A 22,991-nucleotide genomic window follows, 5' to 3' on the forward strand; every position below is an offset into this window, starting at 1 on the left:
AGATTTGAGGCTGGGATGCAGACGCTGCCTCCACAAACGCCATGGTACCGGCACCCAGGTGTGAGCAGCATCAGCAGGAAATAAGAGGAGGGGGTGAGCCAACGCTGCTGGGTGCTGTGCTGACTCCGCTCGCAGAAAACTACCGATGCAACAAATATTTGGCCTTTGGCCTTGCAGCTGGAGCGCCGGGGAGCGGGGCAGCACCGCGCCTGCACAGCGGGGACCGCGGCAGCCCCTGCTCGCAGCCGGAGGCGGGCTGCTGCAGCTCGCAGCCCCGGCGCTGGGTGCCGAGCACGGGGACACATAAGAGCTCTGGGAAATGTAGTCCTGCTGCGTCACCTGCCCTGGGTGCTGCTGGGCACGGCACGGCTGCATGTGGGCCACCGGGGCTGGGGCATCTCCCACATCCTTCAGGACCCTTGCACCCAGCAGGGTTGTGACAGACCCTGATGTGCTCCCCTATCCTGTTTCCTACGGGGATGGTATTTGTCAGGGGCTGGCCCCCTCGAAAGCAGGGAGCTGGGGAATAGGAAGGGAAGCAGCAGGTTGGGAGATCCGCTGGGCGATGTGCAGAGTGTGGGCAGAGGGCACAGGAGGAGGAGAGGACACCTGGGACCGCGAGGTTGTGCTCACCGGCTGGGAGGAAGCACCCAGGGAGCTGTTTGAATCGGGCGATGCTCCCCTGTCCTGCGCACCCTGGGTCTGCACCTCCAGGCTGGAAAAGCCTCCTGTGCTGCCACAGCCTCCCAGGACCTCTCCCCACAGCAGCCCCAGCACGCAGGGCAGGGGGGAGGCGTTTGCTGAGCCCTGAGCCTTCTCCCCGAGAAGGGCAAAGAGGACAGAGTCCCCCAGCCCCGCTCCTCTCCCCTGCAGCTCCACAGGGGAGCTAAAGCACGGCCAGTGAGCCTCTCCTGCTCTTCTAGCCGGGGCTTGAGGGGCTTAATTTGGGCTTTGCAGCAGGCTCAGCCCAGCCAGGCTTTGCACTGGAGGGCACCTGATGGCACCACGGGAGGGCTGGTGGCCCTGGGGACGGGGGCTCACCACCGCTGTGCCAGGCAGGAACAGATCGGGGTGGAAATGGCACAGCAGAGTTACCAGCACTGATGAGAGAAGGGACCATAAATCCTGCAGCAACAATTTCCACAGTCAGGGCTGTCTCCGGGGCTTTCATTTATTCGTTACAGCTTAATTGGATGTGAACTCAGCCACTTGTAAGCAGCAGGAGCCCGGAACAGGCTGCGGTCCTGTGAGCTTCTCTCTGTAAGATGCCTCTCCAGGCCTCCCCATCTCTGCCTTGGCCCTGCTGGGGCTGCTGCTCACATGTGCTGGAGGGAAGGGCAGGGATGGGGAGGCCTGGCTGGCTTTGCTCCTCCGAGCAGCTCCCTCCTCCACCGAGGAGCTGCTCCCACTGCAAAGAAATCAGAAGCTCGGCTCCCCTGCCCTAGGTTGTCCTCCCCTCCTGGGATAAGGAATAAAACCTTGCGTTTGCTGTACCTGGAGCCAAGCACCGGCCAAAAACACCATGCTGGGGGACACCCCATGGGGCCGCGCTCCCAGCAGGGACGGCAGCAGCGGAGCAGAGCCCAGGAGGGGCTGGGGCAGGCAGCCGGGTGCAGGGCGCCTGGAACAGAGCACGGGCAGCCCGGCTGCATGAAGGACCGTGCAAAGCACCTACGGAGCAGGGAAAAAAGGAGCAGCAAGGAGGAGGAAAACGGGGAGACATCGGGGAGCCCAGGAAAGGGAGAAAAGCAGCGGGGTGCGGGGGGGCACGGGGCGTTTCGGCTGCGCTCCCCGCTGCCGGGCAGGGCTGTGCGCGCAGGGAGGGCCGAGACCCCGGCACCCAGCGCCTCCCCCCGAGCCCATCGGGCTGCCAGAAGGCAGCGGGGCCCCTGGCGGCGGCCGGCAAGGAGTTAAGGGGCTGAACCCGCCCCGTCTCCGCCCCGCCGGTGCCTGCGCTCGGGGCGGCGGAGGCGCAGCGCCGGGCCGCGGCGGGGGTCGGGGCTCCGCCGCCGGGCCATGAGCACCGCGCACCCCGCCGGCACCTCGCCCCCGCCGCTTTCAGCGCCGGGCCGAGCCGTGCCGGGCCGAACCGGGCCGGGCCGAGCCGGGCCGGGCGGCGGCGGAGGAGGAGGAGGAAGAAGAGGCGGTGGAGGAGGCGGCGGAGCCCCCCCAGCGCCGTGCCCCGGGGGGACGTGAATGGCGCTGGGGGTGCTCGGCGGGGCCGAAATGGAGTGGGAGAAGCTGCCGCGGAGGCCCGGGCTGGCACCGAGGGGGGAACGAGCCGAGGAAGGCGAGGGGGAGGCGGCGGGGCCGTGGCCGGGCTGCGGGAGGCTGCGGCCCTCCTCGTACCGGGCGCTGCGCAGCGCCGTCTCCACCCTGGCGCGCATCGACGATTTCTACTGCGAGAAGATCGGGGCCGGATTCTTCTCCGAGGTCTTCAAGGTGGGCGCAGCCGCCCCCCGCCCCCTCCCTCCCCCCCATGGGGATCTGCGGGAAGGGCTCCGGGGGTCCTCGGTACCACCGTGGTGGGGGTTTGGGGGGGGTCCGTGGGGATGCTCGGGGAGCCCCGCGGCCACCGGTGCTGTTGTTGCTCCGTCGGAGGGAGAAGGGGAGCGGCGGATCTGATCCCCTACGGGGTTACCGGGGGGGGGGGGGAGCACACAGCCCCCGGGGGGGTGACAGCCCCTGGAGCCCGCTGTGGGGTCCGGGCGTGCCGGTGGCAGGAGGTGCAGCCGCTCCGGGGTGACCCTGGTGGGGTTTACGGGCAGCCCACAGAGAGTGAGCGGGGTGGGGAGAGCGGGGTGGTGCTGCAGAGCTGCCCCCCCCCGGTGTCACCCCGCGGCTCCCTCCGTGCCCTCCGATGCTCGGGGTGGGTGGGCGAGGGCTGCCGGAGCGGGGATGCTCTGCGTGTGGCCGTGCCCGGGGTTGGGGTCCCGGCGGCGTCACCCACCCGCTGTCACCACCCTGCCGAGGGGCGGTGCGTGCACGTGTTGTTTTTGTCCTCGGCGTCGCTGCAGAACGCAGGGCGAGTGCCGCCCTCACGCTTCCAGCGGCTTCGAGAGCTGCTCTGCCCAGCCGGGAGCCCGCTGCCATCGCTGAGATCCCGCCTGGGGGAGAAACAGCCCCCGGGGAGAGGGGATGCAGGGTCGGGGCACAGGGAGGACCCCTCCTTCCACGAGGCCGTGGCCTCCCTGCTGGCCGGGCTCCTGCTATCGATCCCTGGCTGGGAGCGCGTGGCGGCACCTGGGAGCAGGGGGGGGGAGGCATTTAATAATGCCAGGCGTGGATACGGCTCTTTAATAATGGATGCTGCCCTGTCTCTGCCAGGCCACGGTGTCTCCTTGCTTGCCGTTCCCGCTCCCCTTGTCCCCCCCCGGGAGCTGCGGTGTGCTCCTCGTGCTCCAGCACCGCTTGCCCTGCTGGTGCCGTGCCCACCGAGGGGCTGGGGGCCGGAGCGGTCAGGGGCAAGAGGAGGCCAGATGGAGCTTTGTGCTGCGCGGTGGGTTGGGGCCAAGATCTCAGCAGGACGGTGGGGCAGGCCTGGCCTCCGAGCTTGGGGTTTGGGGCTGGCGAGGCTCGCGAGGAGGATGCAGCTTGGCAGGGCAGCGCGGGGCCCCTTTTCCTCCCACCTCCCTTGTTCCCGCAGCGCTTTCCATGGCCGTGGGTGCTCGAGGCTCCCTCCTCTGAGCGGCCACGGCGTCCTGCCTCATTCCAGCCGTGGTGGGTGGGTGGGTGAGTGAGGGGGGACGAGGAGGGGACCTGAACCTCAGTCCCCGTGCCCTGGCACACTGCTGGCAGCGGGCGCAGGCACGGCTGTCTAACGGCGTTCCCGGGATCACCCCCGGTGCAGCCAGGGCCCGAGCACATCTCTCGGAGAGGCCGCACAGGGCAGGCGGGAGCACCGGTGATGGAAAGCTGCCCTTGTCCCCAGGGACTGCTCCCTGACAGGCCGAAGCTGGGCCTGTTTTCTATCCCCATGTGCCGGTTCCCTTCGCCTTCCCCGTGTGATTTTGGAGGCACCAGGCCCACCCGTTCTCTCGGGTGCGCGGACGTTGCAGCGAGCCGCCTCTCCACCTCTCCGATAGACAGAGCAGATTGAGCCCGGCGTGTTTGTGCCAGACATTTTCTCCAGCCCTTAAACCACCGTTGCATCTCATCCCCGGATCCCGTGCTCGCTTCTCCACGTGCCGTCCACAGCAGGCGTGGGGGCTGCGGGCAGCATCCGGGCTTCACCCCCCCAGGGCTGTGCCTGGACATCGCCAGGCGCTGGCTGCGGGACGCAGCCCTGTGCCGTGCCTCGACCTCGCACGAGGGCTGCGGCACGGCGCCCGCCTGCCCGTCTCCGCCGGCGTTCCCAGCCAACCTTTGAGATTTGCTGTTTACTCCCGAACCACCGGCGCAGCTAATGACACGCTCGCTCTTATCTGGTGCCCTTCGTCGGCGGACCTTGCCTTGTTTCACAAAGCAGGGTGGAGCGGCATGGCACAGGCGGCACCGATGGGGAAACCGGGGCAGGCGGGGAGGAAGCAAATTCACAAAGGCCAGCCCAGGAGCAGCCGTTTGTTTTTCCTTGAACGATCCTCCTTTCCCGCGTGATGAGCAGCTTTTCCAGTCCCGCCCGGTGAAAGACCTGTTGCGCTGCTGGGATCCCTGCGAACTCAGGCACAGCTGCCCTGGGGTTGCCCGCAGCATCGTGTGTGTGTGTGTGTGTGTGTGTGTGTGTGCGCTCCTTCTGCCCTCGGCACCATCCCACACAGCTCCCTGGGGAGCAGGGGTGCAGGATAGTGCCCCTGTGGGACTGTGCTGGGCTGGGACGCGGGGAGGAGCGCTGAGCTGGGGGCAGTGGGTACCGAGCCCCCCCAGGGGCTTCGCCCTGCGTCTAGACAGCAGCGCCAGCTGCGGGGAGGGCCCAGGCCGTCTGCTCGCTCTGATTAGCATGCTCTTTAAATAAGACTCTAATTTCCGCTGTTAAAAGAGCCCGGATCCCTTGTGCCCAGGCTGGGGCCGCAGCCAGCCCCGTCCCTTCCCCCCAGCCATGGCAGCAGATGGGATGGGGATGGGGATGCGGGTCGGGTGGGGTGACCCCCGTCGGGCGCACGATGTGGGGGCTCTGCAAGGTGCTGGGGGGCTTTAACAGGGGGCGAGGGTTGGCTCCCGAGTGGGGGACAGAGGGCTGCTGCCTCCCCCGGCGCCCGGCTGAGCTCAGCTCCGGGGAATGTGCTGGGATTCCTGGGCGCAAGGCCAGAGCGTGGAGAGGCGAGGGGGGACCCGTGCTGCCCGGGGGGGGCTCTGCTGCCCACTCCCTTTGATGCTGGCATTCGGGAGGGTCGGGAAGGGAATGGAAAACCCCTCAGCGTGGGCCTGCGTCGCCTGGGGTCGTGGCTTGCTGCGTCTAGGGGCTGCCACTGCTTCCGGAGGGCATCCGAGGTGCTGGGGTGGTGCCAGCCCCTGGTGGCGATGGGTGAAGGGGCCAGTGCATGTGGGAAGCCACCTGCCTCACCAGGGGACCGTCACCCCTTCCCCTGTGTGACCAGGGGTTGTCCTCCGGCCGTGCAGCGGGCAGGACAGACGTCAGGACAGCTTGTGAGTGTGCTCAGGGTGCTGGGTGGCCCCGTGGCCTCATGGATGGGGCTGTGCCGGGACCCTCCTGCCCCTGGGCGCAGAGCGGCAGGGCTGGTGGACTCCCTGGAGTCCCTGGGAGAGGTCCCACGGCAGAGGGGGGTCCCCAGAGCTTCCCTCCCCCAGGATCCTCCAGGATTACATTAGACACCACCAGGGCCTGACCTCGGTTGTTGCAGTGGCAGGAGGTTTATTAGCAAGGAGCTGGGGGCCGTGGGCACAACCCGGCCACGTGGAGCGAGCCAGCACCCCCCAGGGGATGCTCCCCGCTGCTGCTGGCCTGCACCCGGCCCTTCCCACGGCGCACGGCCACCGAGGAGTGCCACGGAGCGTGCCACCAGGCATCCCCATCGCAGCCATGTGGCACCCCCGTGCCTTGGAGCCCCGTGGGGCCGAGCAGGGTGCCGGCACTGGTGCCAAGCCGTAGCAACCCAGCCGGTCCCCCCAGCCCCGTGCCACGTGGGAGGGCAGCGCTGCCGCCGGGATGTGCCAGGCACCGGTGCCCAGCACCGGGGATCTTGTGGGGCTCCCGTCCCCGTCTGTGCAGCACGTGCCTGGGGAGCCCCTGTTGTTTTGCAGTCGCTGCCTGTGTTTTGCCATGGCCGGGGGGGTGGGGGGGGGCACGTGGGGAAGGCCAGGGGCTGGCACCGGCACAGCGGCTGCAACCAGCATCGACTAAAAAGGAGAAGAGCGGCAAGCTGACGGCAGCGCCGAGGAATGCCTGCACCGCCGTGCGCGGCTCCCCGCGTGCCGGGGGGGGGGGGCAGCTGGGACCAACAGAGTGCTCCCCCCTCCCAGCAGCTGCTACCGGGGTCCTGTCTTGACTCCTGTCCCCACCATCCTCCCCGCCCGGTGCTGCCCTCTGCCCAGGGCTGGGGACCCCGTGCCCGTTTCCTCGCCCCACCACGCAGGGTGGGGGGCCTGGGGGTGTCCGTGCTTGGCCGCCTTCCCGGCTGCTGTTCCTGGCGGGGGGCCAGCCCCCGGCTCGTGTGACAGCATCGGGCTGGGGACGGCTAAATATACGGCCTCGGCCAAGCGCCGTGCCCCGCAGGGCTGATTTGGGCAGGATGCATCCCCTCTGCCCTCACGCCCCCCCCCAACCACCAGTGGATTGGGGTCTGGCTGGGCTTGCGGTGCTGAGCCAAAAAAGCCAGCCTGTGCTGCCCCCCCAGACTGTGCCCCAATCCTGCACCCCTGGGGCTGGGCTCGTGGCTCGCAGGAGCTGCCATCGTATCTCCGGGGGTCTGGCCATGTGTTGGGGGGATCTCAACCAGTGGGGTGTCCCAGGGAGGGTGGGGTTGTGTATCACGGGCTTTGGGGTGCTGCTGGGCTGGGAGAGCACCCCCATAACGCTACCGGTCCCTGGGGTGCTCCGCGTATGGGGTGCTGAGCCCCAACCTTTGGTGCTGAGCCCCCTCTCGTGCCCCCCTGCAGGTGCGGCACCGCCAGTCCGGGCAGATCATGGTGCTGAAGATGAACAAGCTGACGAGCAACCGGGGCAACATGCTGCGGGAGGTGCAGCTGATGAACCGCCTCTCGCACCCCAACATCCTCAGGTGGGTCCCGCTCCCCGGAGCCTGGGGGGGGGGAGGGTTGGGGCTGCTGCTGGGGCTGGGCGAGCTCCTGGGGCTGGCGTCCCGTCCGTCTGTCCCCCCGGTGCCACCCTCAGCCCTTCTTTGTCCTGCAGGTTCATGGGGGTGTGCGTGCACCAGGGGCAGCTGCACGCGCTGACAGAGGTGAGAGCGGGACGGTGGCTGCGAGTCTGGGGGGGATTCCGTGGGGAGGGGGTGAAAGCATCCGTGGGGACACTTCCTTGGCACATGGCACGTGTCCTGGGGAGGTGGCTGTGCCGTGGGGTGGGAGGAGAAGTGGGACCCGGGTGTACGGGATGGAGAGGGGGGTGCAGCGAGGCGGCGTCTGTCCCACCAGTACATCAACGGCGGCAACCTGGAGCAGCTGCTGGACAGCCCCGTGCCCCTCTCCTGGTCCACGCGCATCCAGCTGGCCCTCGACATCGCCCGCGGGCTGCGCTACCTGCACTCCAAGGGCATCTTCCACCGCGACCTCACCTCCAAGGTACGGGCCGTCCCGCTGCCCTTGCCTCCCCGTTCCCAGCGAGGTGGTGCCTGGGGCACCCCGGCCACGGGGGCTGGCGAGGTGAGGGCCGGTGGTGTGACGGGGTCCCCCTGTCCCCCCAGAACTGCCTGGTGCGCTGCGAGGCCAGCGGCTACACAGCTGTGGTGGGCGACTTCGGCTTGGCAGAGAAGATCCCCACCTACAGGTGCGCGGACGACGTCCGTCTGTCCCCATCGTCGGAGCAAGGGGATCCAGCTCGCTGGGAGCAGGAGATGGGGAGGGATGGATTTTGGGGTCCAGCTGGAAGGGCAGGGATGGGGGCGGTGGGTGACCCCCCCCCCTGGTGCTGGGGACCCATGGGGCAGGATCTGGGGATGGAGAAGGGTGTGATGGCGAAGTGTGGGCTGCCTGGTGGCGGGATGAGTCAGGGGGTGCGTGGAGGAGGGCTGGTGCAGGAAGGGAGAGGGAGGTTTGGGGGGACGGGCAGGGGGACAGGGCCCCTGACGTCCTGCTGTGTCCCCCAGCGAGGGCAGCGAGAAGGAGCCGCTGGCCGTGGTGGGCTCCCCGTACTGGATGGCGCCCGAGGTGCTGCGAGGGGAGATCTACAACGAGAAGGTGATGCCGCGCGGGGCCAGCTTCGGGGTTTGCAGCCCTGGGGTCAGCTGGGCACGCGGAGGGGCACGGAGGGATGGGAACGGGCGTCCCTGGGGTGCCGAGGTGGCGGGGACCTGGTGCTGCTCCGCAGGAAGGGCTCACGGGAGCAGGGACACATCGCCTCGGGCTGCGGGACCCCCCCGTGACTCCCCTCTCTCTACAGGCTGATGTGTTCGCCTACGGCATCATCCTGTGCGAGACCATCGCTCGCGTCCCCGCGGACCCCGACTACCTGCCCCGCACCGAGGTGACTCGCTGGGATGGGGAGCGAGGGTGACACGTGGTGGGACCAGGCCGGGGACAAGTCACCAAACGAGGGGGGACCAACATGCGCAGAGCAGAGCCCCCTGCCCCTGGCAGGGGCTATGGGGAGCCGCCCCACATCTCGGGGTGGGGGTACCGCATCCCCAATATCTCCTGGCAGCAAGAGGGATGCTCTCTGCCCGTGGCCTGTCCTCGGAGCACAGGGTCAGCCCAGGCAGGAGGGTGGGTGCCTTCGGATAGGGAGCAGGAGGGATTTGTGTCCCAGCACCCTGCAGCCTTCCCCTGGCTTGGGTGACCCCAGGGTCCCCCCTTCTTTTACGCAGCCAGGGCGCATTGCCCCATAGCACCTGGCCTCACTCTTCCCCATCTCCCCCACGCAGGATTTTGGCCTGGACGTCACCGCTTTCCGCACCATGGTGGGAATCGACTGCCCGGCCGCCTTCCTCCAGCTGGCTTTCCACTGCTGCAGCGTGAGTCCCTGCCGCGGAGATGCCCAAATCCCGGCGTCCCATCGGGGATCCCCTTCCCTGCCCTCTGGAGCCGCTTCCAGGCGGTGCACCCCACGGGTACGGGGGGGGACGACACAGACCTCACCAGGGACCCATCCTGCCCGCAGATGGAGCCAACCTCCCGCCCCTCGTTCCTGGAAATCACACAGTGCCTGGAAGGCGTCCTGCAGCACCAGCTGGGCGTGGAGGGCGCTGGGGCCACCCTCTTCAGCATCAGGGACAGCCTGCCCGCGCCCAGCACGGCGCCCGCGCTCAACGGTACGTGGGTGTCCCAAGGGGTGGGGGGTGCCCCTTTACCACCCCACCAGCTACTGGGGAGCAGGCTGGGGTAAGAGGAGGTCTGCAGGATGCAGCCCCGCTCCTCACCACCTGGGCTGCTCCCCGTTTTGCCCTACGGTGCCAGGGGGCACCCAGGGCGCCGGTGACCCCCCTGTCCTGCACCCCTGCCCAGGGGTGGCCGGGAGGGCATCCAGCCGTGCCGAGCAGTCGCCCCTGCGCGAGCTGGGGACGCAGCTCCTGCAGCCGGACCAGCGCCTGTCCCGCAGCCAGTCCGACGTGTTCCCCCCCAAATCGCCCACCCCGCCGCGGCCGCCCGAGCCCTGCGTCGGGGCCAGGACCAAGGAGACGCCGCCGCGCGTCAACCCCTTCTCCCAGCGCGAGGACCTGAAGGGGGGCAAGATCAAGCTCTTCGACACGCCCAGCAAGTCGGTCATCTCGCTCACCTTCGACCTGCCCCCCCCGGCCCTGCTGCAGCTCGGCACCCCCGTGACGCCCGAGCCGGCTGTGGAGGTGCAGTGTGACTTCTCGGCGCCCGCCGCGGCCCCACGCAAGTGCCACTCGCTGCCCGCCTCCCCCGAGCTGCCCCGCCGTGGGGGTCTGGAGCTGGGTGTGGGATCCCCAGCACGGCCCCCCAGCCCGAAGCGGGGCCGGGAGGATGCTGAGGAGCCGGGAAATGGGGTCCGTGCCTCCCCCCCCAGCCCCGCAGCGGAGGAGCGGATGGACTGCGGCCCCGACAGCCCCGAGCCGCCGCGGGTCCCCGCTCCGGCACCCGCCACCAGCAACTTCATCCGCACGGCGGCCTCGGGCGCCCGGCCCTGGCACCCGGAGCCGAGGGCGCCCAACGGGCTGCTCTTCAACAACAACCACGTGGTGGTCAGCAAGCCGCTGGCCTGGGGCAGCGGGCTGGAGCGAGGCTTCTCCGAGCTCAGCATCCCCTGCGCCGCCGCGGCGCTGGAGCGGACGGAGCGCGCGGCCATGCTGCCCGGGCACGGCCCCGGCGCCGTGCTGGAGCAGGACGAGGTGCTGCCCTGCCCCGGCTGCTGCTTGGGGCCTTTCAGCTTCAGCTTCGCCTCCGTTTGCCACCGGCCCGCGCCCAGCCCTCCCCGCTACCAGAACCTCAACTGCGAGGCCAAGAGCCTCCTCTGCCACGACCGCGGCCGCCTCCAGAAAGCCCCGGGGCCGATGCTGGCGGAGCCCAGCCTGAAGCTGCCGGAGGCGCAGTCCTAGTGCTGGGGACCGTGGCCGCGGCCAGGGGCCCCTGGGACCCCCCCCCAACCCCCCCAGCACATGGGGTGGCTCTGGGAGCCTGGGGTGTTGTGTCCCCCTCCCCGAGTCTGTCCTCACACTCGCCCGGTGCCTGGTGGCCGCGACGGCGCTGCCGAGGTGCCCGTCCCGCTGGGATCGGCCTCGGGGAGCTGTGGGGAGCCCCGAGGTGGGCTGGGTCCTTGCGGGGGTCCTGGTGGGGCTGGGCTGACGTGCAATAACACCGCTGCTCCTGGCAGCAGGGCTGGTTCCCCACAGGGCTCAAGCCGTGGCTGCGGGAACCCCCTGTCCCCACGGGCTCGCCCCTTGGTGGGCTCTCGCAGCCCCCCGGGATGGGGGGTGAGCAGATTTTGGGGGGGGGGGGGGGGGGGGGGGGTTGGGAGGGGACAGAGCGGTCGCGTGTGTATGTGTGTGTAGGAGGGACTCTGGGGATTTTTGGGGGTGTTCCTGCTGCTTCCCCACAAGGGTGGGGAGCATTCGTGGTCCCCCACACAGCAGAGGCACCGTGGTGTGCAGAGGGGCAATGCCGGAGGGGTGCAGTGTGCGGGTGGGGGGTGCCAGCGCTTGGCGCTGAGCCCCCTGGCACACGGGGCCCCCTCCTGCCCCGCCACCACACCAGTGTCGGGGGGGGACACATCCGTGTCACGTCCCCCCAGCGGAGGGCAGCCTGCGCCCCCCAGCACCTCCCGGGTGGCCGGGAGGACACGGGGGGGAGAGCCGGCTTTCCTCCCTCCCGCACAATGCACTGGTGAATGCAGAACTCTTGTGTTTTTTTTTTTTTTTTATTATTATTATTAATAATAATAATTGCTAGTAATATATACCCAGCTTATTTAAAGTGTTCAATAAAAACTGAATGTCCCAGCGAGCCGGGCTGCCGCTTGTGTCTCTGGGGTGCGCTGAGCGGGGTGGGGAGCCCGGACCCTGAGGGTGACAGGGACGTGGTCTGGCCATGTCCCCTGGGGGCTGGCAGGACGAGTCAGCCCTGGCTGAGTGTCCCCAAAGTGGCCGCCTCAGTTGGGGCAGCTTTGGTGAAATTTCGGTTTCTGGTTTGGGATCGTTGGGTTGGTGCCCCGGAGTCTGTTTCGGGGTGGTAAAGGCAGAGGCAATCGGCAGACAAGCTCTTTATTTGCTACAAAGTGGGCTCAGCCAGTGGACAAGACAGAGGAGTGACACGTGCACCTCCAAAACGCCCGCCTGTAACAGCCCTGTGCTCTTCAAACAGAGTGATTTACATACCAATTAATTGGCTATAAATGGCACGCACGGCCCGATAATAAACTGAGAGCATCTTTGCCTGGTTGAACATGACTTCCTCTGCTCTTGCCAGGCTGAACATAAATCAGGGCCATGTTGCACGTGTAGCAGCTATTTAAATCCCCGGTGACTTGTCTCGTGTCCATCCACTGCGAGCGCTGGCGCTGCTTTTGCTATCAAAACGGTGCGATCCCAAAGGTCACTGCTCTACTCCCTAATTAGCAGGAAAAATCCTAAATGCCAGTGCTGGTGGTGGCTCCATCCTTGGGCTCCGTGGCTTGCCATGGGCTGCCTGAAAGCTGCGGCCATCCTAAAAGCCTAAAAGTGGGGTGGGCACCGTGGCGGAGGCAGGTGCCGCCGTGCTATCCCCTGCTCCAGCCTCAGGGCTGGGGCTACTGCACGGCGGCGGCGCTGGCCATGGGGGCTCGCTCGTGGGGGCATGGGGCTGGCGTTTGGGGACGCGCTGCCCAGCTCTAGCACCTCGTTTGGGGTCAGTGCAGGGCTCTGCAGCACGGGAGGGGGCTGATGCGCGTGGGGCAGGCTCCGTCGCGGGGTGCAGCAGGGCTGAAGCAGAGGGGTGCGGGTTCTGCGAGGGAAGGCAGAGGGGGATGTGCTCAGCGGCTGGCTCCCAGGGACGGGGTTTCCCCCCGTTTTTCCCCATTTGCCTCCCCTCCTCACAAACCCCAGTGGGGCTGAGCTCACCGTGGCCAGCAGCCACCACCCATCACACAAAAGGGGAGCTCGGCCCCGCCGCCTTCTCGCAGATCCAGAGGTGCAGGTCATCCGGAGCCTCGCACGGCGCCGGCTTGATGTTCCCGCGGCTGATTACGGCACAGGACCCGTTCAGCTTCGACTGCCACGGCCTGGATGGACAAACACCACGTCGGGGCTACCGTGGCCCCATCCGGCCCCCGCTGAGCCTGCCGATGGCCAGCAACAGCAGCATTTTGGGGCGGCGGGGAAAGCCCGGTGCTCCCCGAGGATGCAACGGGCAGGGGCCGGGCACCCGGCCAGACGGAGCCGTTCCTCCCCACCGGTTTCAGACACCGCAGGAGGAAGCGGTGGTGAGACGCACGTGGCGGGGAGGAGCCCCGGACCCCCGCGGGCGGGAAGCTCTTGATTTCCCCTCGAGGATGACCGAGGAGGCATGTGGGAGATACGGGTGGTGCTCAAATGCTTTGTCTCGATCCCAAATAAAGCCTGCGGTTCCTTTCGTCCCCTCTCGCTGCCTCCTGCTTGCATGAGACCTCCCCCCCCCCCCCCCCCCCCCCCCACCAGGGCTTGGCTTTCGCTCTGCACGGGGTCCCAGCATCTCAGCACACAGCTGGGTACCGGTGTGAATTAGCCTGCTTCCCAAGGCCTCGCTGCAGGAGGAGGGGTCCGGGCAGGGGGTGTTAGCCCGGCCGTGCCGTGGGTACCTGTCGTAAAGCGAGCCGTCCACCCAGAACCAGGCGTCCGTGATCCCGTCGCTGTCTGGCTCCCCTTCCTCCAGCCAGCCGTAGTCGTACCAGGGGAAGCTGGTCTTCTGCAGCCCGATCCAGTACACGGTGTCCGCGTTCTTCAGGAAGCTCTGGGGAAGGAGCAAAGGGGTCTTTTTGTGCCTTTTCCGTGGTGTTTGGAGGCTGCGAGTCCTTCATCTCCCCGCCAAAGCTGACCAGCCCTGGTGCCCCGCTCCGACCCCGTGCCGTCCGATGCCCCTGGAGTGCCCCAGCCCTTGGCCCCCGCTCCGTACCGGCACGGTCCAGCGACTCCAGGACTTGGTGATCAGGAGCTGAGAGTATTTATTCTCACACTCCGTTCTGCTGTCCTCCCACGTCTTCTTCTCCGACGAGACGAAGAGGCACTTGCCGCGGTAGAGCAGCCAGCCCGAGGGGCAGCAGTCTGGGGACGGGGGGCTCCGCTCAGGCGCCTGCCAGGCTGCAGATGCTCGGGGGGTGGGGGGCACCACATCCCCCAAAACCCAGCATCCGTGCCTCGATGCTGAGGCCACCCAGAGGTGCTGGGGCTGTTCCATGACCGTACCTATAGCCGTGCAGGAGCGCAGGAGGGTCACGGTGCTCTCACTGGTGTTGAGCCTCCCCTGCACGTCCTGCAGCTCCCTCTCGGCACCAGCCAGGGCCCCCGAGACACGCGCCAGCTCGGCCTCCTGCCTGTCCAGCTCCAGCAGGCTGCTGTTGCCCTCTCGCCACGCTCGCTGCAGCTCCGCGCGCGCCTGCGCCAGCTCCCGGCGCGCCTGCTCCAGGCTCTGCTCCCACGCCCGCGTCTCCTGCGAGAAGCGGCCGCGCTCGGCCGCCTGCTCCAGGGACGTGTCCCGCAGCTCACGGGTCGCCTGCCAGTCTGGGGACGATTCAGGGAGAGGTGGGACGCGGGGATGGGACAGCACGGGTGTGGGGGTGTCAGGGCAGGGAGGTGTCCCCGCTGGGTGGGAAGGGATGGGGGAGGCAGGGAAGCATGGAGCTGGCAGGGGAGGGCAGGGGCAGGAGAGGGAAAGGAGAACAAGAAAATTGTTGAGGGAGATGCCCAGGATGCGAGAGGGACATTGGCCAGCTTGGGGCAGACAGGGTGGGGGGACCCACAGACACATACACGGTCTGATATCTGCCTGGGGCACCCAACCCGTCCCATCTCCCCTGTCCCCATGCCTCAGTACGACCCCATCCCCACTCACAACAGGCCCCCAGGACCACGGCAGCCACCAGCAGCAGCAGGCAGGTGACCAGCAGCCCCGCAGAGACGCAGCACCGCCGGGAGCAGGGCCCTGCAAGACACGAGGAGCTGCGAGCATCACCCACCGCCACCGCCCGCCTCCCCGGGCCAGCCCTGCGGTGGCAGCAGGGTGGCACAGGCGGCACGGCGTGGGCGCCTCATCTCTCCGAGGGGAGATGGAGAGCACCCTGAAGCACCACCCACTGCCCACAGCAGGGCCTCCCTGGGTGCCCTGTCCCCGTTTGGGCTCTCACCTGGGCTTTCCAGGGTCCCTTCCGCAGCCGGCCCCGTGGGCGCCGGCCCCGATGCCATGTTCTCGTAGGGGCTCTCGGCCTCGTCCATGCCAAGGGCTGCGGGAGGAAGGCAGGGGGCATGGAGACGACGGAGCTGGGCACAGCACAGGGCAATGCGGGGGTCCCGCAGCTCTCACCTGCCTCCAGCGCCTGGCTGGCTGTGCCACGGCCCCCCGGCCCCTTGGCGAAGCGCAGGTCAGCGTAGAGCACGCTCTGTGCCATGCGGGAAGGTGCTGGGCAAGTCCCGATCCCTGCTGGCTCCCACCCGGCTCTGTGGGGTGGCCCCGCTGCCTGGCGGTCGCCCGTCTCGGGGTGCAAAGGAGAAGTGAGGCCGGCGCTCACAGAAGCAGAAGTTGGCTGCGAGCTGTGGCAGATGGGACCAGCGAGGCACGGCCGCGGGGACCGGCCCCCTCCCCGCGGCCCCAGCACCGCCAGCACATCCCCTCCCACGCCCCGAGAGCCGTCACGGTCCCCTGGGTGCACGGCAGTGTGGGGCTGAGCCCTGGGGCTCGGCGGGCTGAGGGAGACCCAAATACCCTGAGCAGGACCGGGTGAGGCAGTGCACCCCCAGGCAGGGGGTCTGAGCATTGCAGGGGTGGAAGCGTTCGCCCTGATGGCACCTGAAGGGGGCTCCGGGTGGCACCTTGAGCTCCTGCACCTCATCACACCCCAGGGGCTCCTGGGGAGGGCTGGGACCCCAGTGTCCCTCCAGCCACCCCCAGGGCATTTGTGATGGGCATTTGTGCCAGGACATTTGTCCCAGGTCCCTCCAGCACGGCCACTTGCTCTCCTGTTCCCACCAGCCAATTTCTCCATGTCCCAGCCCTGAAGGGTCATGGTACAAGGCACCCGTTGCTGTCCCCATGTCCCCAGCCCCTGGGGGCACTTCTTCCCAGTGCTCCTTGGCAAATCCCACTCGGCCAGCGTTGTGTCCCCCCCGGTCACCACGTGCCCCGCAGGATGTGCTCCATCTCCTTGCTGAAGGCTGGGGGGAAGCTGCTGCAGCTTTGGCTCTGCAGACTCCTCCTTGGCCCCTCTGAAGCTGGCTGTGACTCTCCTCATTTCCTGGAGGAGAGCACTCTGAAGTATGGAGAGGTGGATGTCAGGACAGAGAAGGAGTAAGAGGAGGCTCTCCCCAAGCACCAGGAATTTGGGCCCACCTCTGCTCTGCCCGTGCCCCCAAAAACCACTGCCCGAGAGCCGCCGTGCACCCAGGGGACCATGACGGCTCTCGGGGCGTGGGAGGGGACGTGCTGGCGGTGCCGGGGCCACGGCAGGGGGCCGGTCCCTGCGGCCGTGCCTCGCTGGTCCCATCTGCCACATCTCGCAGCCAACTTCTGCTTCTGCGAGCGCCGGCCTCACTTCTCCTTTGTGGCAGCAGAGGACCCGAGGTGCCGCGGGTGCCGCATGGCACACAGCGTGCTCTACGCCGACCTGCGCTTCGCCAAGGGGCCGTGGGGCCGCGGCACAGCCAGCAGGGCGCTGGGGGAAGGTGGGAGCCGTGGGACCCCCACATTGCCCCGTGCCGGACCCCCGCCCACTGCCCCCTGCCTTCCTCCCGCAGCCCCCGGCACGGACGAGGCCGACAGCCCCTACGAGAACGTGGCACCGGGGCCGGCGCCCATGGGGACAGCTGGGGAAGGGACCCGGCACAGCCCAGGTGAGCGCCTGCACGGGGACGGGATGGGGACGGGGGTCTCCGGGGGGCGCCGGGGTCCCCTCCGCACCTTGGCACCGTGGGTGACACCACGGCCGCTCGTGTCTTGCAGGGCGCTGCTCCCGGCGGCGCTGCATCCCCGCGGGGCTGCTGGCAGCCAGCCTGCTGCTGCTGGTGGCCCTGGTGGCCCTGGGGACCTGCTGTGAGTGGGGACGGGCACGGTGGGGGCGGGGGGCTCCGGGCAGGGGCTGGGGTCTGGGGGGATCCCGGGGCTGGGGGCTGGGGGTGGCGCTGCCCCTCTCTGGGTGCCCTGCGGTGTGCCTGGCTGGAACGGCTTCCCAGTGCCTCCATCTGCTTCCCAGTGCCCTCCCAGCACCTTCCCGGTGTCTTCCCAGTGCCTCCATCTGCTTTCCAGTGCCTTCCCAGTGCCTTCCCAGTGCTCTCCCATCTCCCTCCCGTTACCTCCCATCCCTTCCCACTAATTCCGTTCCCTTCCATCACCGCTTCCCAGTGCCTCCCATTTGCTCCCCATTTCTTCCCATCTCTTCCCACTGTTCCCCATTGCCTCCCCATTGCCTCCCACCGATTCCCATTGCCTCCCAATTGAAGTCCGACTCCCTTCCATTGCCTCCCCTTCATTCATAGCACCTCCCATTGCCCCCCAATCGCATTCCCACTCGCCCTCCTTGCCTTCCTATTGCCTCCCATTGACTTTGAATTTACTTCCCAGCAACTCTCACTGCCTTCCCAATGCCTCCCATCGCCTCCCTATTGCCTCCCATTGGCTCTCCACCACCTCCCACTGCTTTCCAAGTGATTTCCCACTTCCTCCCATTGTCTCCCATCACCTCCCATCACCTCCCATCACCTCCCAGTGCCTTCCCATTGTCTCCCCACTGCCTCCCTGCCTTGGGGGTGCCCTGACACCCCCACACCCGGCCCTGCCCCGCGTCCCACCTCTCCCTGAATCGTCCCCAGACTGGCAGGCGACCCGTGAGCTGCGGGACACGTCCCTGGAGCAGGCGGCCGAGCGCGGCCGCTTCTCGCAGGAGGCGCGGGCGTGGGAGCAGAGCCTGGAGCAGGCGCGCCGGGAGCTGGCGCAGGCGCGCGCGGAGCTGCAGCGAGCGTGGCGAGAGGGCAACAGCAGCCTGCTGGAGCTGGGCAGGCAGGAGGCCGAGCTGGCGCGCGTCTCGGGGGCCCTGGCCGGCACCGAGAGGGAGCTGCAGGACGTGCAGGGGCGGCTCGAGGCCGGCGAGCGTACGGCCAGCAGCCTGCGCGCCTGCCTGGACGCAGGTAGGGCCGCGGGGCGGCGTGCACAGGGCGGCGCGGCCGGGGGCTGGCGAGCGCCTGAGCGGTGCCTCCGTCCCCAGACTGCTGCCCCCCGGGCTGGCTGCTCTACAACGGCAAGTGCCTCTTCGTCTCGTCAGAGAAGAAGAGCTGGTGGCAAAGCCGGAGCGACTGCGAGGCGAGATCCTCCCAGCTGCTGGTGCACAGCGAGCGGCAGGCATGGGCGCTGCCGGTACGGGGGGGCTGCGCTGGGGAGGGGGTGTCCCCGCTGCCTGCCGCCCCCAGCCCCGTGCCCGTCCTGCTGCAGCACGGCCCCGGCTCTGCCGGGCATGGGGCAGGCCCTGACGGCCTCTCTCCCACAGACTTTCCTGCACACAGGCGGCACCAAGTACTGGGTGGAGGAGGAGGTTTCCAGCGCTACCGGGTTGGTCGTGCGGCAGGACAGCGTGCTGTATGACACGTAAATACAGCCATCCCTGGCACGGGCACCAGGCCCTCAGGTTTCCCGGTTAACCATGCCCAGGAGGTGCCGCTCCCCCCCACGAGAGCCTCCTTGGAAGGATGCCCCAAAGCACCTCAGGCACAGCACGTTTGTGGTTTGCCGTGCCTATTCCCCAAGCGGGGATGCGCATCCCGGGGGCACACGAAGCACCAAGTGCCCAGAGCCTGGCAAAACCTCCTCTGCTTGGCTCCCGGAGGGGTTTTGCCAATTCCAGCAGCCATGGGAAGAGATGGTTTTGGTGGGGACACTGCCCCTGCCCCTCTGAACCGCGCCTTCCCTCCTAGGCACGCTTACTCTGACAAGTGCTCGCTGTCAGCGGCCAAGGGCATCGAGAGGCTGGCGTGCAGGAGGCTCCACCAGTGGATCTGCGAGCAGCCCCCGAGGCTGAGCAGCATGTCCAAGGCCCTCACATCTCTCCTGGACGAGGAGTGACCGTGCTGCCACCCCCCTCTCCGTCACAGGACGCGGGGACAGGAGCCGGGGGTGCCCCCAGAAACACTCCCCCCACCGTGCACACATTGCCCCCGCCGCATGGCAAAGCGCTGGGAAGACGGGCTGGGAGAGCTGTCTGTATTTTAAAGCAAGGCTTATGGAATATAGACCTTATTCCCCTCTCTCTCACGCATGCACGCACTCGTACCACCCTGCTCCAGCCCCTCAGACCCACGCTTGTGTCCCCATGTGCCCTGGCCAGCCTCCCGTCACAGTCCCTGGGGAAGGTGCAGCGTCATCCTGAGAAACAGCCGGGAAGCCCCGAGATGTCGGGGGAAACGGGGGTGCAGAGGGGGGCCCTGAGGCCATGAGGGGAAAATGGGGGAGCCCTGAGGCCATGGGAGGAAACGGGGGTGCAGTGAGGATCCTGGGAGGGATGGGGGAGGATTGGGAACATGAGGGAAGAAAGGGGAGAGCTCTGACACTTGGGGGGGAAGATCTCAAAGACCGTGGTGGGACCAGTGAGGGGGGACAGTCTGGGGGACAATGTGGGAGCCAGGAGACAGCGCTGACCCTCCCTGCTCGCTCCGCGGTTTTGGGAAAAGGCAGCTCCAGAGAGGTGGTGGAGGTGAGGACCACTTTGGACCTGGACCTAGGCAGCTCCTGAGAGAGGAGAGGCGTGGAAGGATGCTGGTGGAGCCGGGCCACAGCCTGGTGAGGCTGGAAGAGATGAGCTGTGAGGTGCCCCTCGAGCTCAGCTCCGTGGGAAATGAGGACTTGCTGTGTCTGTGCGTGTCCGGCTGGTCCTGGGCAGCCCAGGGGCTTCCCACGAGCTCCAGCCACCACAGCACCACAGTGCCCTTGGGATCTGCCACCGCAAGGAGTCCTGCGCAGCCCCCTGCTTGTGGGTCCCCTGGGCCCATCCAGCACGGCCGCCTGCTCTCCTGTTCCCACCAGCCAATTTCTCGGTGCCCCAGCCCTGAAGGGTCATGGTGAAAGGCCCCCGTTGCTGTCCCCGTGTCCCCAGCCCAGTGCTCCCCATGGTGGCAGGCAGGCAGGCTGGGCAGGTGCCACCTCTCCTTGGCAAATCCCAAGTCATCGACAGCCAGCCACGGAGCAGGCGATAAAGCAAAGGGACTCCCCAAGGGGGGATCAGGTTGGGGACACCAATGTCACCATCACAGCCAGGTTCAGAAGGTGCGAGAGGTGCCTGCCATGCAGCAGGTGAGAGCAGGGCTTGCCACGTGCTCATTGAGAGCCAGGAAAGGAGGGGAGGGGGGTTGTGAGCATCAACCAGCAGGAGTGAGACTCAGAAAGCCAGGCTCTTCTCCACAAGTCATCCTTTACATGCCCAACACCTTCGTTCCCAACCAACGTCCCCAGAGAGAGGGGGTGTCAGGGTCACCCCCCAGCCAGGAGAGGAGAGAAGATCTCGGACAGGTTGCTCAGCTTCGGGGGCTGCTCGCAGATCCAGTGCTGAGCCCAGTAGCAGGATGTGCGCTCTACTTTCCCAGAGCCCACCAGTGCGCATTCAAAAGGCCACTTGTACCTAGAAGGGAAGGAGCACGTGAGAGGGGACAGGGTGGCACGTGCCACCGTGTCCCCAGCCCGCTGCCAGCCCCAGGCAGGCCAGGGCAGCCCCTGCCCAAGCATCAGTCCCCAGGCTGGCCCATCAGGGTGAGGTGCAATGGGGCAGCTTGGCCGACTCACTTCCCAAGCTGCTCCTCCACCCACGCAGGATTTTTCGTCCTCGGCTCGACATAGTACTTGGTGCTGCCTTCGAGCAGGAAAGGCTGCGGGAGAGAGGCCATCAGGGCCTGCCCCACGCCCGGCAGAGCCGGGGCCGTGCTGCAGCAGGACGGGCACGGGGCTGGGGGCGGCAGGCAGCGGGGACACCCCCTCCCCAGCGCAGCCCCCCCGTACCGGCAGCGCCCATGCCTGCCGCTCGCCGTGCACCAGCAGCTGGGAGGATCTCGCCTCGCAGTCGCTCCAGCTTTGCCACCAGCTCTTCTTCTCCGACGAGACGAAGAGGCACTTGCCGTGGTAGAGCAGCCAGCCCGGGGGGCAGCAGTCTGGGGACGGGGGCACCGCTCAGGCGCTCGCCAGCCCCCGGCCACGCCGCCCCGTGCCCGCCGCCCCGCGGCCCTACCTGCGTCCAGGCAGGCGCGCAGGCTGCTGGCCGCACGCTCGCCGGCCTCGAGCCGCCCCTGCACGTCCTGCAGCTCCCTCTCGGTGCCGGCCAGGGCCCCCGAGACGCGCGCCAGCTCGGCCTCCTGCCTGTCCAGCTCCAGCAGGCTGCTGTTGCCCTCTCGCCACGCTCGCTGCAGCTCCGCGCGCGCCTGCGCCAGCTCCCGGTGCGCCTGCTCCAGGCTCTGCTCCCACGCCCGCGCCTCCTGCGAGAAGCGGCCGCGCTCGGCCGCCTGCTCCAGGGACGTGTCCCGCAGCTCACGGGTCGCCTGCCAGTCTGGGGACGATTCAGGGAGAGGTGGGACGCGGGGCATGGCCGGGTGTGCGGGTGTCAGGGCACCCCCAAGGCAGTGGAGGGGAAGGGAGGCAGTGGGGAGACAATGGGAAGGCACTGGGAGGTGATGGGAGGTGATGGGGAGTGATGGGAGGTGATCGGAGGTGATGGAAGACAATGGGAGACAATGGGAGGAAGTGGGAAATCACTTGGAAGGCAGTGGGAGGTGGTGGAGAGCCAATGGGAGGTGATGGGAGGCTGTGGGTGTACAACTGGGAGGCAATGGGAGGTGGCAGGAATGAAGGGGCGGCAATGGGAGGGAGTGGGACTTCAACTGGGAGGCAACGGGAATCAGTGGGAGGCCGTGGGGAGGCCGTGAGGGGCGGTGGGAAGGCAATGGGAAAAAATGGGGAACAGTGAGAAGAGATGGGAAGCAACGGGGAGCAAATGGGAGGCACTGGGAAGTGATGGGAAGTGATGGAAGGGAAGGAAATCAGTGGGAAGGGATGAGAGGCACTGGGAAGACACTGGGAAGGCACTGGGAAGGCACTGGAAAGCAGATGGAGGCACTGGGAAGCGCCCCAGCCAGGCACAGCGCGGGGCACCCAGCAAGGGGCAGCGCCGCCCCCAACCCCCAGCCCCGGGATCCCCCCAGCCCCCAGCCCCTGCCCGGAGCCCCCCGCCCCTGCCGTGCCCGTCCCCACTCACAGCAGGTCCCCAGGGCCACCAGGGCCACCAGCAGCAGCAGGCTGGCTGCCAGCAGCCCCGCGGGGATGCAGCGCCGCCGGGAGCAGCGCCCTGCAAGACACGAGCGGCCGTGGTGTCACCCACGGTGCCGGGGTGCGGAGGGGACCCCGGCGCCCCCCGGAGACCCCCGTCCCCATCCCGTCCCCGTGCGGGCGCTCACCTGGGCTGTGCCGGGTCCCTTCCCCAGCCGGCCCCGCGGGCGCCGGCCCCGGTGCCACGTTCTCGTAGGGGCTGTCGGCCTCGTCCATGTTGGGGGCTGTGGGAGGAAGGCAGGGGGCAGTGGGCAGGGGTCCGGCACAGGGCAATGCGGGGGTCCCGCGGCTCCCACCTTCCCCCAGCGCCCCGCTGGCCGTGCCGCAGCCCCACGGCCCCTTGGCGAAGCGCAGGTCGGCGTAGAGCACGCTGTGCGCCATGCGGCACCCGCGGCACCTCGGGTCCTCTGCTGCCCGCCGTCAGGTGACGGCTTGTGGCCCGGGGCACGTCAAGTGGAGGAACTTCTTGATTTGTAGGAAAGCAGAAGTAATCACTTCATTTGCAAGATGCGGTTTTTATTTCACGGGCAGGACTGTTCCGGGAGGGGAAAACAGCTCCGCTCCATCCCACGCAGTGCGCTCTGCCCCATGCAGCACCATTTACACACAGCACTGGGCGCGTTTGGGCCACCCTGGGCCACCCGGAGCCCTGGCCACAGCCAGAGCATTCTCCCCCCAGTGTCCCCTTCCCCATCCCACCACCCACTCAGTGGTCAGGCAGAAATGAGGAGGGGGCTGCACCTGCCTCCCGTGCTGGGGACACACCCGGGGATGTCCATGTGGAGCTGTCAGCATGGGGCACCTCCCACCCGAGAAAGGCAAACCCCGGGCAGCCCGAAGCCCCGAGCAGACACACTGCACCCACGCAGAAGCTGCTCCACGTGCCCACCAGGCCATGGGGACACTCGGGTCGATGCTGGCTCTGCCCCCCAACCCTTAACCCCCACCCCCCC

The 22,991-nt window shown here is 67.9% G+C and overlaps 4 protein-coding genes across 8 annotated transcripts; 2 read left to right on the forward strand and 2 right to left on the reverse strand.

Annotated features, from left to right (window-relative positions):
- The first annotated feature begins 1,951 nt into the window (after positions 1–1,951).
- On the forward strand, positions 1,952–11,530 carry TESK1 (testis associated actin remodelling kinase 1). The gene is made up of 10 exons (XM_066988089.1): positions 1,952–2,442; positions 7,054–7,175; positions 7,307–7,355; positions 7,549–7,695; positions 7,818–7,900; positions 8,220–8,310; positions 8,513–8,596; positions 8,994–9,083; positions 9,230–9,380; positions 9,574–11,530. Exons 1-10 carry the CDS (start codon positions 2,197–2,199, stop codon positions 10,626–10,628), a joined length of 2,118 nt encoding a protein of 705 aa, XP_066844190.1. The 5' UTR covers positions 1,952–2,196; the 3' UTR covers positions 10,629–11,530.
- Positions 11,531–11,572: 42 nt separating this feature from the next.
- On the reverse strand, positions 11,573–16,149 carry LOC106036384 (uncharacterized). The gene is made up of 9 exons (XM_013181779.3): positions 16,081–16,149; positions 15,058–16,000; positions 14,882–14,977; positions 14,590–14,679; positions 13,944–14,258; positions 13,654–13,802; positions 13,340–13,491; positions 12,624–12,784; positions 11,573–12,507 (listed from the first exon to the last, which is right to left on the reverse strand). Exons 1-8 carry the CDS (start codon positions 16,141–16,143, stop codon positions 12,646–12,648), a joined length of 1,947 nt encoding a protein of 648 aa, XP_013037233.2. The 5' UTR covers positions 16,144–16,149; the 3' UTR covers positions 11,573–12,507; positions 12,624–12,645.
- LOC125180692 (B-cell differentiation antigen CD72-like) lies at positions 15,946–20,315 on the forward strand. 4 transcript variants are annotated; one of them, XR_010827599.1, is made up of 7 exons: positions 15,946–16,580; positions 16,690–16,779; positions 17,556–17,870; positions 17,948–18,096; positions 18,227–18,324; positions 18,651–20,190; positions 20,223–20,315. XR_010827599.1 is itself a non-coding variant. In XM_066988090.1 (7 exons), exons 1-7 carry the CDS (start codon positions 16,142–16,144, stop codon positions 18,796–18,798), a joined length of 1,167 nt encoding a protein of 388 aa, XP_066844191.1. In that variant the 5' UTR covers positions 15,946–16,141; the 3' UTR covers positions 18,799–20,113. The 4 variants fall into 4 exon arrangements, 3 of the variants coding, with proteins under 3 accessions (XP_066844191.1, XP_047908262.1, XP_047908263.1); XM_066988090.1 differs by lacking the exon at positions 20,223–20,315 and having other exon boundaries at positions 15,946–16,412; positions 16,485–16,580; positions 18,651–20,113; XM_048052305.2 differs by lacking the exon at positions 20,223–20,315 and having other exon boundaries at positions 18,243–18,324; positions 18,651–20,113.
- Positions 20,200–22,987, reverse strand: LOC125180693 (B-cell differentiation antigen CD72-like). Of its 2 annotated transcripts, XM_066988092.1 has the most exons (7): positions 22,335–22,987; positions 22,167–22,262; positions 21,968–22,057; positions 20,948–21,262; positions 20,722–20,870; positions 20,509–20,591; positions 20,200–20,347 (listed from the first exon to the last, which is right to left on the reverse strand). In XM_066988092.1, exons 1-7 carry the CDS (start codon positions 22,417–22,419, stop codon positions 20,200–20,202), a joined length of 966 nt encoding a protein of 321 aa, XP_066844193.1. In that variant the 5' UTR covers positions 22,420–22,987. The 2 variants fall into 2 exon arrangements, with proteins under 2 accessions (XP_066844193.1, XP_066844192.1); XM_066988091.1 differs by having other exon boundaries at positions 22,167–22,987.
- Between the last annotated feature and the right edge of the window lie 4 nt (positions 22,988–22,991).

Source organism: Anser cygnoides, chromosome Z (genome assembly GCF_040182565.1).
Source record: "Anser cygnoides isolate HZ-2024a breed goose chromosome Z, Taihu_goose_T2T_genome, whole genome shotgun sequence".
Taxonomy (NCBI): Eukaryota; Metazoa; Chordata; class Aves; order Anseriformes; family Anatidae; genus Anser; species Anser cygnoides.

Bases quoted from the DNA above. Each gene is read 5' to 3' on its own strand.
- TESK1 (XM_066988089.1), top strand. From the start codon at position 2,197: ATGGCGCTGGGGGTGCTCGGCGGGGCCGAAATGGAGTGGGAGAAGCTG. The intron at 2,443-7,053 runs GTGGGCGCAGCC...GCCCCCCTGCAG, and splicing joins TCTTCTCCGAGGTCTTCAAG to GTGCGGCACCGCCAGTCCGG. The intron at 7,901-8,219 runs GTGCGCGGACGA...TGTGTCCCCCAG, and splicing joins GAGAAGATCCCCACCTACAG to CGAGGGCAGCGAGAAGGAGC.
- LOC125180692 (XM_048052305.2), top strand. From the start codon at position 16,142: ATGACGGCTCTCGGGGCGTGGGAGGGGACGTGCTGGCGGTGCCGGGGC. The intron at 16,581-16,689 runs GTGAGCGCCTGC...CGTGTCTTGCAG, and splicing joins AGGGACCCGGCACAGCCCAG to GGCGCTGCTCCCGGCGGCGC. The intron at 18,325-18,650 runs GTAAATACAGCC...CTTCCCTCCTAG, and splicing joins GACAGCGTGCTGTATGACAC to GCACGCTTACTCTGACAAGT.
- LOC106036384 (XM_013181779.3), bottom strand. From the start codon at position 16,143: ATGGTCCCCTGGGTGCACGGCGGCTCTCGGGCAGTGGTTTTTGGGGGC. The intron at 14,978-15,057 runs GTGAGAGCTGCG...TTCCTCCCGCAG, and splicing joins CAGCCAGGCGCTGGAGGCAG to CCCTTGGCATGGACGAGGCC. The intron at 14,259-14,589 runs GTGAGTGGGGAT...AATCGTCCCCAG, and splicing joins CGTGGTCCTGGGGGCCTGTT to ACTGGCAGGCGACCCGTGAG.
- LOC125180693 (XM_066988091.1), bottom strand. From the start codon at position 22,419: ATGGCGCACAGCGTGCTCTACGCCGACCTGCGCTTCGCCAAGGGGCCG. The intron at 22,058-22,166 runs GTGAGCGCCCGC...CGTGTCTTGCAG, and splicing joins AGGGACCCGGCACAGCCCAG to GGCGCTGCTCCCGGCGGCGC. The intron at 20,871-20,947 runs GTAGGGCCGCGG...CCCCGTCCCCAG, and splicing joins GCGCGCCTGCCTGGACGCAG to ACTGCTGCCCCCCGGGCTGG.